The sequence below is a fragment of the Phaenicophaeus curvirostris genome, chromosome 3 (assembly GCF_032191515.1).
Source record: "Phaenicophaeus curvirostris isolate KB17595 chromosome 3, BPBGC_Pcur_1.0, whole genome shotgun sequence".
Classification (NCBI taxonomy): domain Eukaryota; kingdom Metazoa; phylum Chordata; class Aves; order Cuculiformes; family Cuculidae; genus Phaenicophaeus; species Phaenicophaeus curvirostris.
The window spans coordinates 38,179,232-38,193,296 of record NC_091394.1 but is presented as its reverse complement, the minus strand read 5'-3'; the positions used below and the strand labels follow the sequence as shown (position 1 = coordinate 38,193,296).

The 14,065-nt window shown below is 38.5% G+C and overlaps 1 protein-coding gene across 1 annotated transcript in view; it reads left to right on the top strand.

Annotated features, from left to right (window-relative positions):
* The window catches only part of KIF13A (kinesin family member 13A), a 120,141-nt gene that overhangs the window by 88,580 nt on the left and 17,496 nt on the right, over nt 1-14,065 (top strand). The window contains exons 18-30 of the mRNA XM_069853707.1: nt 3,138-3,300; nt 3,939-4,079; nt 5,765-5,914; nt 6,419-6,583; nt 7,231-7,404; nt 7,929-8,080; nt 8,198-8,330; nt 8,454-8,600; nt 9,579-9,617; nt 10,920-11,019; nt 11,111-11,237; nt 12,213-12,268; nt 13,567-13,691. Of these exons, the coding sequence (XP_069709808.1) occupies nt 3,138-3,300; nt 3,939-4,079; nt 5,765-5,914; nt 6,419-6,583; nt 7,231-7,404; nt 7,929-8,080; nt 8,198-8,330; nt 8,454-8,600; nt 9,579-9,617; nt 10,920-11,019; nt 11,111-11,237; nt 12,213-12,268; nt 13,567-13,691 (1,672 nt within the window). The remainder of the gene's footprint in view (nt 1-3,137; nt 3,301-3,938; nt 4,080-5,764; nt 5,915-6,418; nt 6,584-7,230; nt 7,405-7,928; nt 8,081-8,197; nt 8,331-8,453; nt 8,601-9,578; nt 9,618-10,919; nt 11,020-11,110; nt 11,238-12,212; nt 12,269-13,566; nt 13,692-14,065) is intronic.

Below are 14,065 nucleotides of genomic sequence, written 5' to 3'. Positions count from 1 at the left end.
ACGAATTATTGGTTTCCTGTCCTCAAGAAGAACCTCTTGGGTATACTTTGAATTCATTTATAGCTCTAGGAGAGATTTGGGCTTCTGAAATATTTTAAATCTTCTTAGATAAGAAACTAGAAAAATTATTTAGGAATTTCTGGTATAAAAGCACGGCAACGTGGTGCTGAGAGGGTGTTTACCAGCCAACTGGGCAGAGGGCAAGAAATGCAGAAAAAAATGGGAAGACTGTATGTGAAAAATGCACGAAAAAGCCAAGTGTCTGGATTGCATGGGACCTGATGAGTGCAGTTTTATCTGTCACACTGTTGCCATTTCAAATGAAGCTGAGCTTTACCAGATCAGCCAGCAAGATGAATTTGATAGGTATCAGATGTAGGCATATGTTTGTATCTGTCAGATCAGCTAGAACACATTGCACAGAGTTTATTCTGGCTTTGTGCTGACTATGGAAGGACAGATGATGCCTGACCTGGTGTTATAACCTGCTGTAACTGTATCCCATTCTAACTATGCACAAATTTAATTTGTTAGGGTGAGGAGTAGTGGCAGTATTTTGGAACAGATGTTCATTTCAGCTTGCATCTGACACAAGGAATTCCAAAAGCTTGCAAAGACATCTCCTGAGTGTCAGGTGTAAGTTTCTCTAAGTGTTTGGGTTAAATGGTTATTTTATGATTTCCCATTCAGTGGGTATTTGCTGCAGTTAATATCCTGATGGAGGTTGTCATACGTTTTGTGTGGGAAGAATTGAGAAAACCTATCTGAAACTTTATTTATTTGCATGAGTTTCTGGAAGTGTGCTGGCACAGCTATATACACAGAAAAATGCAGCTGTAATGACAACTGCCTATCGTAATTGGCTGAGTTACTCAACTCCTCCCTATGATCCTAAATCGTTCCTTTCTCAAGAATCTAGCTAGGACTAGATTCTGTGGGAGCCTCCCCAGAAAGCTTGCCAGATGCGCCGCATCAAGGAAGGGACTGGCTGTAGCTGAATCCCATGGCTCTTACAGCACTTACAGATCAAAGCTGCCTTCTGTTTCTCAGGCTAGGCAGGTGTCTCACAGTGGTTGCAGGTGTAATGCACTCTCAGTATTAAGTCCTATTTAGTGGCTAATTCTTGACTCTACTTTGGTTTTCTGGGTGAATCCACAATTGTAGCTGTCTGAAGCATGTGTCACTCCCGTGGTCTAGAATTACATACAGTATCACAGGATGGTAGGGATTGGAAGTGACCTCTGGAGATCTAGTCCACCTCCCTCCTAAAGCAGGTTCACCTGGAGTGGGTTGCACAGGAATGCATCCAAGCAGGTTTTGAACGCCTCCAGAGAAGGAGACTCCACAGCCTCTCTGGGCAGCCTGTTCCAGTGCTCCATCACATTAACAGTAAAGTTCATTTTCATGTTCAGGTGGAACTTCCCGTGTTCCACTTTGTACCTATTGCCCCTTGTCCTGTTGCTGGGCACCATTAAGAGTCTGTCTCCATTCTCTTGACATCTGCCTCTCAGATATTTATAAGCACTGGTAAGGTCCCCTCTCAGTCTTCTCCAAGCTAAACAGACTGAGCTCACTCAGCCTCTCCCCCTAAGAGAGGTGCTTCTCATCCTGATGGCCTGAATAACACAAGCAAGAGGCTGAGGGTGAAGAATTTTCCATGTAAACGTCAGGGCACATATGGAAAAAGTGGACTGAAAATCTGCTGGTAGTAGCAGCTATTTAAGGTCCACCAAACCCACCACTGTTGCAAACTTAGGATGGATAGGAGAGAAAGATGGAGCTGTGTGTTTTGGCATGTTGAAGGCACTAAAATTCAGGACTGTTTCCAATACTGGTTGTTTACCGCTTTGATATGGTATCAGGGAACCAGCAGAGTGCAATTTGAATTACTCAGGCTGTTATTTGGGATACTTTGAAAAAGGATAGCTGCTCCAGAAGAATTTTGTTGGGGACTGGAAGGCACATTAACGGTTGCTTGAGGTTTGTGCTGTGAAGACGTACAAGAGATCTAAGCTTACCTGAATAAAGGCAAATAGGCAGACTTCTCCTGTATTCACTGCAAAGCCCATGGATTTACTTGTTCCTCCGGCGTTTGTCCATAATGTGCTGTGTTTTGTAGATGTGAGAAGTGTATGTGCACAATCTGTACTGTGTTTCAATAGGCCTTTGCATAGAAAAGCTGAAACATCATACAGGGCAGTGCTGGTCTCTGAAGTATCTGAAGTTTGATCATGAGTTTTTATGAAGATGACAAGACATGGTAACCGCTATTGGGATTATGAAGAAAGGCAGACAGGGTGACTTTGTGTTTGCTCAGAGGATAATCGTGGATAATCGTGATACTTTTATAAAGCAAATTAAAGATGAGTCCCAGGTGAGAGCATATCTTAGTATCACAGGTGTAGGGGTAGTATGTGTCTTAGCAGGTTTGCCAGGTGTTACACTAGAATAGATTTGCTCAGACAGGCCTTAGAAATCTTTTTGGGATTTGTCCAAAGACTGTTAACTGTATGGAGTGCACAAGCTTTAACTTGTGCACGTTCGTCTATTACTTAAAAGGTACTTTGAGTACATAGGACTTAAGATTTTTACTTAATGTGTACACTTGAGATGGCTGAAGTTTATGGAGGGAGGTCTAGGGGTCTGTAGCACTGCGGAACCCAAGCTATGGTGTAAAGCTGTGGCCTGCAGTGAATGCAGGTTCCAACATCACAATCTGAGGAAAAGTGGGTTTTATCTAGATGAAGTCTCACATGTCAGGACTGCTAGTTTCTGTGGAACAGGACTCCAGATTAAAAACAAAACCAGCAGCAGCTATTTAATTTCAATTTTTGAAAATTAGGAATATCCCTAGGGCTTTTAACACATCATCACTGCAACAGCTCCTGTAGTGCTGTGCCGTTTTATTTGGGCATTACTGTCCCAAACTTACCTCAACAGTAACAATAGTTTAATATGTGACCAGTGTTTTTCCTCAATAAAATTGTCTGATACTGTTTTGGGTTTGCTGACATAGTGCTATACAGCATTTCTTCTTCAACTTGTTTCAGGAAAGTCTTTTTAGCACCTCTGTTTGCAGCTTTCCAATAATAGAAATAGGTTTCTGTGTATTTTTTATGTTACCTACTGCACCACAGGGATGAATTGTTTCGACAGAGCCTGGCTAAACTCCGTGAGCAGATAGTAAAGGCAAATACACTGGTGAGAGAAGCAAATTTCTTAGCAGAAGAAATGAGTAAACTAACAGATTATCAAGTAACACTTCAGATCCCAGCTGAAAACCTCAGTGCCAACAAAAAGGTAACAACAGCAAAGAATGTTGTAAAATGCAGTTTCATGGCTAATCTAAAATATGTAGATACTTATAACATTCATCTAACTTGAGTAACATAAAATGTTACTTTGGTTACATTACCTGTAGACAAAATATGGGTGCTACCTGACTGTAATATATTGGAAGTGAATAATTCTAAGTGAAAGTGGGAGCATAGCGTTAAGTAGAGGCACTTACTGTTGTTTGAAGTGTATGATCACCATATGTGCATGCAGTTTGTGAACAGACATTTGTTTTCTGTTGCTGTAAAACTTAGATGTAGTTATGTTTGCAAGATGTACTGATTTTTGTTAAAAAATGTCTACGATTTCCTTGTCTTCAGTATTTTCTAGTTGTAGTGCTGCTTTAAATATAATAATAGCAATTAGTATAATATGCATGTCATAATTGATTTGATTGAGAGTATTGATGTCCCTGTGTGAATGGTGGCTGCCTCAGAAGGGCCAAGAAGTCTGGATCCTCAGAGATGTGTAAGGTCTGCTGTGTTTGAGAACAGAGTTAGTATGGCTGACGTGCAGAAGAAAGCTGTATGTTCTCTATTTTATTCCTTTATAGGAATTTACATGCACCTTTCCTGCAGTGATTATTTTTTCCTTTGATTTAGAGGGGTGCGATAGTAAGTGAGCCTGCCATTCAAGTGAGAAGAAAAGGAAAAGGTACTCAAGTGTGGACTATTGAGAAACTAGAGAATAAATTGATTGACATGAGAGACCTCTATCAAGAGTGGAAGGAGAAAATTCCTGAGGTATTGTGTATGTTTTCTGAAAGGGATCAGAGACAGAGTTTATTTTAACTGCCTTTAATATGTTGTACAGAAAGTGCAATGGTTTCATGTATGAAAGCGTACAGTGCTGTGGTTTAAAAATACCAAACCACACCCAAACCCAAACACTAAAAAACCCACACCCCCTAACATCCCCTCCTCCCCAAAAAACCAAGCAACCTCACCTCCCCAAACTCTGAATACTACTAAATATTCAAAATGTGCATGCAGAATAGAACACAACTGTGTCCTGTTATCACTTGTATTCCCAGATATAAGTGTGCTGGGGTCAGATATAGTTGTGCTGAGGTAGTGACTCATGATACCACTAAGAGCGTGTATTTAGCTGGCATAATACAGGTGCTATGCAGATAGGCACCAGCTCTGAATGGAAGCAGCAAACTGTGGAAGAAATAAAATGGTTAAATTGCAGTCAATATCAAAGCTAGCAAGGACACTGCTTAGATACGCTCAAGGTGTAGAACACATTAGTGGGGTAGAACTTGATCTTAAAATCTGAAACATCCTGTAATTTCATTGTATATCTCCCAACCTTAAAGTGGTGCAGAAATCAATTAAGCTACTTAGTCTACATAAGCATCTCCATCAAAACTAAGTGGAATTTCCTGACAGTTCAAGTGATATGTTAGCTTTGAGAAAAAAGAGTGAGACTCATCAAAAGCTTATGAGATTTAGTTTTCTAGAAGACATACTGTGAGTATAGAGGTAGAAGTGCGTAGAAGGTATATCTTGCTGTCTCGTGGCTGATACAGAGCACCTACATTACTTATATCAAGAATCATTCTCAATTATGTTTGAACAGCTGTTGTACCTTTGTTACGTGCCTTGGACAGGAGAATGGGAATCTCTAAAATCATAACACAGGGGAGGTCAAGCACTTCATCTGTGCCCATTGAAGACAACGATGATTTTGCTGCTAAGTTTAGTAAGAACTGATAGCACATCCTTCATCTGCCTGAGCCAGGATTGTCCTTGCCATGACCCATGTCATCCATATTGCATGTGTTCTATGTACTACATAGAAACATGTAAGTCAAATGCATGTGTTGAAGACAAAGGAGGAGGAGAAAAGAAGGAGCTAACAAGTCCACTGAAGAGTGCATCTTGTGCTAGGAATCTGCATGAATTCTTTGTGGGTGTGTATGGAGTACTCGCATAGGAAATACTGCAGATGGGATCTCAGCTCCGTGGGAATGATTACAACACTTGTAGGCTTAAGTGGAAGTCATCCTGCACCTTCCCTTTTGCCCTTTTAGTGGTACCCAGCAGCCAGCCCGCCTTTTAAACCTAGAGATGATTTCCCCTCTCATTGAAGAAGTATAAACAGGGCGGAAAAGTAAGGTGAAATTTCTTGAAATCAATGTCCACCATGCTTGCTCAAGGTAAAATCTGCTTTGTCTTGGCATCATTATGGAATGTAGATCATAATATTTACTATGTCCCATAGTAAAGAAAGGATTGCACAATGTCTTGGACATCTCAAAGATTTCACTTCAGATTTGTGATATGCTTCTAGTCTTTTCCTACTTGTGCAACAGGAGGGAATAGAAAAATTTGGTAATTTTTGTGCTATAATCTTATACTATTTGGTTATTTGATTCCCACACTTACAATTTGTGACATAACTTTTATGATCTTTAAAACAGATAAGGAAGCTGATTGGGAAAAGAGGTGATCCATTTTATGAAGCGCAAGAGAATCACAACTTAATTGGTGTTGCCAATGTATTTCTGGAGTGCCTTTTCTATGATGTGAAGCTGCAGTACGCTGTGCCCATCATCAGCCAGCAGGGGGAGGTAAAGCTGAACAGGGCTGGTCACTCCTGCGTGCTCACACATTCCTCACAGGTCCCGGGGTATTTTTGCTCTGAGGCTTAGCATGCTCATAATTTTTAAGAAGCAAATGATGCTTGGTCATCTTGTTTCCCAGGGAGTAAGTGTTCTGCAAATTGTTACATGCGTATTTTGTTTAATTGTTGACAATTGCCCACCTAATAAAATAATAGAATGAAATTCCTACTATCGTGTAGGTAATTGAGCAGAACCCAACACGTTAAGGTTCTGATGTACAGTCGCGACACTGTACATCATCAGCCTTTTCTGTTGTGCGTATTAAAAAGGTCAGTAGCTCTGCATACAAACAATTTTTTTATTCCTTTCTTTTCTTTTTTTGACGTTGTTGCTTTTCATTTGTTGGTTTAGAGCTCTTCAGTTCTGTTTATGCACACCTCCTAGGGTTAGATATCTGTTAGCTTCAGGTAGTCCCTTGTGTGCAGGTTCTTAGTGCATGTCTTGCTTTAGGTTGCAGGGCGGTTGCATGTTGAAGTAATGCGAGTCACTGGGTCTGTCCCAGAACGTGTAGTAGAAGGAGATGACTCATCTGAGAACTCCAGCGAGAGTGGGAGTCTGGAAGTCATGGATAACAATGGAGAAATTATTCATAGAGCGAAAAAGCTCTCCTGCAGGGTAAGTGAGAACACATGATGAAGTAAACTATTTCAGGCCTTCATAAATATGTAGTCAGCCTGATGTACAGTAATAAGCTACGTAGTTTATTATTGCTTGCTTAAAATTCTCTAGTGAGAAGAGAGAGAATTCTCTTGATCTGGTTCGGCGTAGGTCAGTCTGGCTGTGGTTGGCAGGGGCTGAATGAGTTCACATTACTTTCTACTACGTGCAGGTCTACATCATAAATATTGATGTTAGAAGGACTGTTCTTGGCAGACACATAAGGGAAAACATTTTTTCTGTATAACCATGTCCTGTGGTTTGTTTGTTCACCTAATAGAGTATCTATGGGTGGTGTCTGGATTTCCTTTCTGCTGTGATGAAGTGATGCTTCGTTCTTCACTTCAGTTAATCACCTTCATCAAAGAGAATATGTACACGGGCAGACTAGTTAGGTGCATGTTAACTGTTTTCCTTGCATTTGCATTTCTGTATATGCAAAATAAGATTTTCTGAATACTTACATCCTTAAAAAGCAATTGGAGATATCCTTTAAAAATTTTTCTTGGCTGTTGGTACTTTCGGATTAAATACTAATTTTATACTGATTTAAAATTGAAGAATAAATAATCGTGTTTATAAGAACACCTGTTTTATCTCCTCAGGTGAAAATAAAAGAAGCAACCGGACTGCCACCCAATCTCTCCAACTTTGTCTTTTGTCAATATACATTTTGGGATCAATGCAAGCCAACAGTAGCAGCACCAGTGGTAGATCCAGATGTGCATTCACCTCAGAGCAAGGATGCCCATTTTACAGTGACCTTCTCTCACTGTCAGGTAACTGTTTATTATGAAATAGTGTTACCAGGAGGATGCTATGGTTGAGATGAGCTGTTTGGAACTTGAGCCTTGTTTCACTGGGTGAAGAAAGGAATCAAGTCATATAACTAATGATGTTTGACCATATTTTAGGATGCCATAATAGTTCATCACCTCTTCAAACTGCAGCAAAATGAAAAAATCTTTTAATTAGCGGTCTTTTAAATTCAGATGTCATCTTTAATGCATGGGGGAAGCTATAGTTTAGGTTATGACAATTTATAGTTTGGTAAGCTCAGTAGCTTAAAAATGGTCCTTGAAGCTGTGACATCCTTTTTAATTTTCAAAGCATGAAATGTGGTATGCAGAAGCAGGAATTCCTGTGATGTTTGACAGCTTCCTTGACAAGAGTTGAGCTTTGTGATCCAAACTGTATGGTTCTGCCATGTAGGAAGTTAGTTGTTTGGTGTGACCTTAGAAACTAGTAAAGGAGATAAAGTTATTTCATTTGATTGGGTGTCATTTGTTTTTCTTATTGCCAGGACTATGTGGTGAATGTTACAGAGGAATTTTTGGAGTTCATTTCAGAAGGAGCTCTTGCTATTGAGGTATGGGGTCACAGATGTACTGGCAATGGCAACTCCGCTTGGGAAGTTGATTCTCTTCATGCTAAAAATAGGACGCTGAGAGACAGGTACAAATAAATTACATGATTGCTTCATTCAGATTTCCAAAGGCTTTCTAATATTTGTGATGCACAAAATATAATTTGGTGAGGCAACCATTGGGTTTTGTGGGGATGTCTTTTTAGGTGGAATGAAGTAACTCGAAGAATAGAAATGTGGATTTCCATACAAGAATTGAATGAAATGGGAGAATATACTGCAGTTGAACTCCATCAGGCAAAAGATGTAAACACAGGGGGAATTTTCCAGCTTAGGCAGGTATGTATCTTTTTCTTGTTGTCTTATTTATACTTTAATTTATTCTTGATTTTATTCTTAATTTCTCTCTGTTTTTCTCTCTCCCTCTCTATCTTTCTTCTTATCACTCAATTACCTGTTTAGGGTCATTCTCGCAGAGTTCAGGTGACTGTGAAACCTGTACAACATTCGGGAACGTTACCTCTCATGGTAGAAGCAATTCTTTCAGTCTCTATAGGTGGTGTGACTGCCAGATCAACCAAACTGCAAAGGGGCCTGGACAGCTACCAAGTAAGACAGCTACTTTTTCATGCTTTAATTTTTTTTTTTTTTTGGCGTTTTGTTTTGCTGTTTTAGAGCCCAACCATAGTTCCATAAGGGACTTTAGCTCACTGGTACATTATATTACATAATATTGCAGTTACATAATATTGCAGTTTACAAGAGTTTCAGTAATGTTCGTGTAATGTGAGCATAGGGTGCTAAATCTGCTTTTGTTTTGGCTTGTAGATCGGTGTATAACTGAAGAAGAGCCAAGCAGTAGCAATATGGAAATTGTTTTTACCTTTGTGTGTAGTGATGATTAATAATAGATTCCTAGCTCTATTAGTTTCCCTCTCTTACAAAGATGGTAAATGAGGAGGGGAAAAGCAGGAATAAAAAAAAGAGAGAAAATGTCTTCTAGTGAAGATGCTGTTTATCTTTTCAAAAAGGACTGAACTGTTACTTGGTGAGGGTCAGAAATAGCCATCACTGAATGTGGATGGGCTATTTCATTTAGCAGAAGTTGTTCTTAAGTAATATAAATGGCTTCAGGCTGATACTGGAAAATTCATATTGGAAATAAAGCATGCTTTTAATGGCAGTGGCAAAGAACAAGCAGAATGGGCCACCCAGGGAAGTGAGGTGCCTTTTGACAGAGGGGTTGCACTCAGAACCCCAAGTAATTATAACCTTAAATACAGATAGAAGTGTAAAACATGAAGATGGGTGATATGCTTGCTCGATTCTTTTTCTGGCGCTGTATTCTAGCTAATTTTTTTAATAAGTGTATTCACTAATACTCAAACCATGGCTGAGAGGCTATAGTCTGTAATGAAAAAAAGTCTGTTTCTACCTGTCAATAAGACTTTGAATGTTGTGATGTTAATGTTTTACAAATCTGTGCAGAAATGTTTGCATTTATGTTTTGGGGATATTTCTGTGAGTTTCTGTTAAGAGAAATGCATGTTCTTTTTGTGTTTTACGACATTTATTTTCTCCTACCAGAAGGAGGAGGATGATGGTGGTGATATGGATAGTTACCAGGTATTGCTGTTGCTGTCAATCCTGTGGCATGGGGCACAGCTAATGCTAATAGCCAGCAACTTTCCAATGAACAAGTGAACTGGAGCAAGCAAAAGTGGCTTTGAAATATATAGACGCTGTGCATTTAAGAGGCTAGCTGGGCTATAAAACACTGCTATTTCGGTTTATCTTCATACTCTTCAGTGTGCTGTCTTCTCTGGCAGTCAGCGCTCCTAACTGGCTACATGAATTGCTATGTGAATAAAAGCCTAGAAATTCAGAATGAAAACAGTATCTAGTGATTATCATAGGGAAAAGAACAGCCACCTGCAGTTGCAGGCATCTTTCCCAAACAAATTATACTGCATAGAGGATTTCGTTTGTTTGCTAAAGAAAGCATTGTAACCTTGCAAGTTGTGCAGTTTTCTGAGGTGCTAGTGGGAGAAAGAGGAAAGAGTGAGTGAGGGGAGTACAGAAGCTTCAGTTGAGCAGGTTTTTTATCTACACAAAACCAGACTTTGAGCCTGGCTTTTTTGTGTGACAAGTCCATATAGGACAGTCACCATTTAGAAAACGTAACAAAAGAACTGCTTATAAGACAATGAAAGACAAAAGAGGATATGCCTAAAAAAAGTAAAAACACGTAAGATCTATGCATGCAAGTCTTATTTCTGTTAGGAAGCTTTACAGGAGTAAAACCAGTTAGGTGAAAATGCTGACATCTCTGAAGATAATGTGTTAGGTTTTACAAGCAATCTCAGATACCAGCTAGGTACTAACTTCTTGCAGGCTGTTTATGTGCTTCCTGACCTATCACAGCGAAGAATGAACCAGATTTTCTGTGATATCACAAAGCATGATTGCATGATGGGTTTTGGTTGCATGAAAAATCTTTTAATTGCACTGACAGCCACTGCTAGCTGTAGAATTTTATGCAGGTTTGAGGGCATACTGACCTGTCTGATCTTCAGAAGAACTTACCTGTTTTTCTTATTCCTATTCCATATTTCTTATTCCATTTCTTATTCCATACGCTGTTGAAAAGTTTGATTGCCAATTGTGTGAGTAATTAGTCTTTGGCATATAATTCTGTTCAGCAACTGAGGCAGTCACATTTTCTTTTCTTCTTGTTGGAATTTGAGACTTGAAAGCAAATAAGCTTCCATTCGTGGGTGATGAGGTACTGAATCAGTGTGCATGTCTTTCGGGGAAGAAAGTTTTCTGCATCATGCAAGCTGTTTAATGCCAATTCTGATGAAATTATCACAAAATTCACTGCCCTTTAATCTTAGACTACAATTTTGTTTTCTCTTTCCACGTTAGGAAGAAGATTTAAACTGTGTACGAGAAAGGTGGTCTGATGCATTGATAAAACGCAGAGAATACTTGGATGAGCAGATTCAAAAGATCAGCAATAAACAAGGTTAGACATCTGAAGAACCTATCATGAGTAACTTAAACACTATACCATGAAGAATGTATCTGATCTATAATATTAATCCCTTTTACTGCAGAAAAATCTGAGGATGATTTGGAACGAGAAGCCCGGCTGGTTGAACAGTGGGTAGGGCTAACAGAAGAGAGGAATGCGGTGTTTGTTCCAGCACCAGGCAGCGGAATTCCTGGTGCCCCTGCAAATTGGTATGTCCAGAAAAAACATCGGAGTGGCTAGTTTTTCCTTTGTGAACATTGTACGCTGCAAGGTAAAAATCTGAGGATTTGTAGAGCCGTTAATGTTTTCCTGTAACACTGCTGATTATGCTCAGCTGGCAGAAGGCTAGAAGGCGAAGTGCTGATTTGTGTGTAAGAAAGGTTTGTTAACACTTTGCACAAAGTAGCTTTGAGACAGCTCTCAAGGTTTGAAAATCACATTTCAATTTAACATAGTATTTTACACTTTTTCAAGATTCTAAGAGTTCTCCTGTAGTTTGGCTCCTTTCAAAAAGAAGAGATGATTGAAAAATGAATGGTAGAACTTATTTTCATTTCATTGATAAGAGGTGGGGAAGGAAGAAATTCTGATTTTAAAGGATGTGTTCTCTTTTGTCATTTACTTTCATTTAGAGTTGTGTTTTAACTAAGGTCATTGGAACTGACATGCAAAAATGAGGAATGCAACATATTATGTGGGAAAATATGGACAAAAATGTCTCTAATCAAGTGTACACTGGTGTCGTTGATAATACCTAATATCTCTTCTTCATTGGATGAATGATAATCTTTCCTTGCCATTTTTATTTCCCTTATCCACCTGAAGCGTGTTTATTTATATAAAGACTGTGCCTTGCCAGTAGTTACATATCCAATTCCTTGAAAGGTTGCTAACTGTTATGTACGAGATGACTACAACCAGTTAATCGTATAAGGAGCAGAACAGGATGTTTAGAACTGCCATCCTTGCAGCAACTGAATTGTGCTGTGCAGTGAGACTTGAATTTTGGTAAAGCACGACGTTAGCTGTGTGTGCAGATAGTGTTGTCTGTGCAACATGGGTGTTCAAGTTGGCCATCAAAATGTCAGCTTTAGTCACTGGTTGCAGTTAATATGAATCTTGTGTAGAGATCTGTTTGCCCAAATTATCTTACGTATGAATTTGCCTTCCTTGTATTGTTTCAGGATTCCACCTGCAGGAATGGAAACTCATATTCCTGTCCTCTTTCTTGATTTGAATGGTATGTTGTAACAGCAGATTAAGAAACTTGGCTAGCAGGGGTTAGTTTGGATCAATAAATTGATAAATTGGAGACTTAATCTGAAACGTCTGAAAAATCAAACAAGTTCTGGCAATGACACTGTCTAATATGTCTTGTGAAATGTTCTTCATTCTGGTTCTGTATGTTGGAATAATTAAGCGCAACTATTTTAAAATAAAAATTGGGGAACATATGAGTACAGGGATAGGCTATACAACAGGAAATAGCATAAGAGGGCAAGCTTTGTTTAAATTGAACAGCAGATAAGAAAATCCTGTGTTCATTTTTTGATGTACAAATTTGCCTGTCAGTAAAGCACAGATGGAGAATCTCCCAACACCTCCAGGCCTCTTTCCACTGAGGTATCTGTAGGGTTTTCAAAAACTAATTTAATGAAGAGTATTAGGACTACAGTGAGCATTTTATTACAGAATCTCAATTTTCTGCCTCTGAAGGTATTTAGTTTTTCATGTGAGAAAACTATTGGGATATATTCTTAGAACAAAGATACACTATAAACAACAAGAGATCAGAGTTAGCACCAATTTAACAGCTGTTTAGGAAGCAAATCTCCAGCTATAAACTTGGACATAAAACATAGGAGGATCCACAGGCCTTGCAGCATCCAGCACTTCTGTGAGCTACTTTATATAAAATATATATTTATTTTTTTTTAATATATTTATTTTTTTAATATTTTTTTTTTTTTCTTTTCTTAACCTATACTCACAAGAGTATAGGTTTCTTTTCTTAACCTATACTCACAAGAAATGTTTTTATTTGTTTTTTCATTATCAGCAGTGATTAGCATACAGAAGACTGAATAGTTTATTTAAACACACCGATGGATCATGGCACTACTTTTTTATTGTTTAGCTAAAAGCTTAATGTAGCCAGAACTGCTAATCTGAATTTAAAGATTCCTGATACATCAAAAGTGATTTAACTAAGAGATGAGCTGGTTAGGCTGACAGGTGGATAAATCAGAAATTTTCTGTCTGGGTAAGTTAATATCATGAATACCTACAAATAATTTTGGATTGTGTTTAGGTTAAGTGAAAATTTGTTCAGGCTGATTCTTAGCCTGCTTTTGGTTCCCTTCTTTTGTATGCTGAAATCATCTTCAAAGTATTGCATAGTAGTAAGATTAGTCAGGATTAAATGTGTTATGAAATATGAGTAGGACTTTATTACAACTTTATGTTACAACTTTGCCTCTATATATTAATATCCTTTGGTATAAAACTATTTCATTCTTTGCACATTTGTTTCATTAGCTGATGACCTCAGTGCCAATGAACAACTTATAGGTCCCCATGCATCAGGAGTTAACTCAATACTACCAAAGGAGCATGGGAGTCCATTCTTTTATCTGCCGATCATAAAACACAGTGATGATGAGGTAAATTGTTAGCTAGCCTCCTTCTTGACAAACACAGTTAATGTTAACACTTTCTTATGTTTTATTTTCTATTTGTAATGTATTTAATTATTATTATTATTATCTTTTTGTCTTTGAAGTGCCATCTGTATCTAGTGCTGCCTTCATTTTCTGGCCTATTTATTTAGAATTTAAGAGGATATGACTTGTTGGCTCTTCTGCCTTAATTCTGAAGTGACAAACCTTAGCTCTTCCTGTCAAAATAGAATAATTCAGCTGCCTGACTCAAAATCCCTTTTTCTTCTTTCTTCACCCTTTCATCATTCCTCTTTCAGGCTCTTGATTCTTCAGACAAAACTACTTCATTTATTGTGCACACTAGGCAAAGCTTAGTA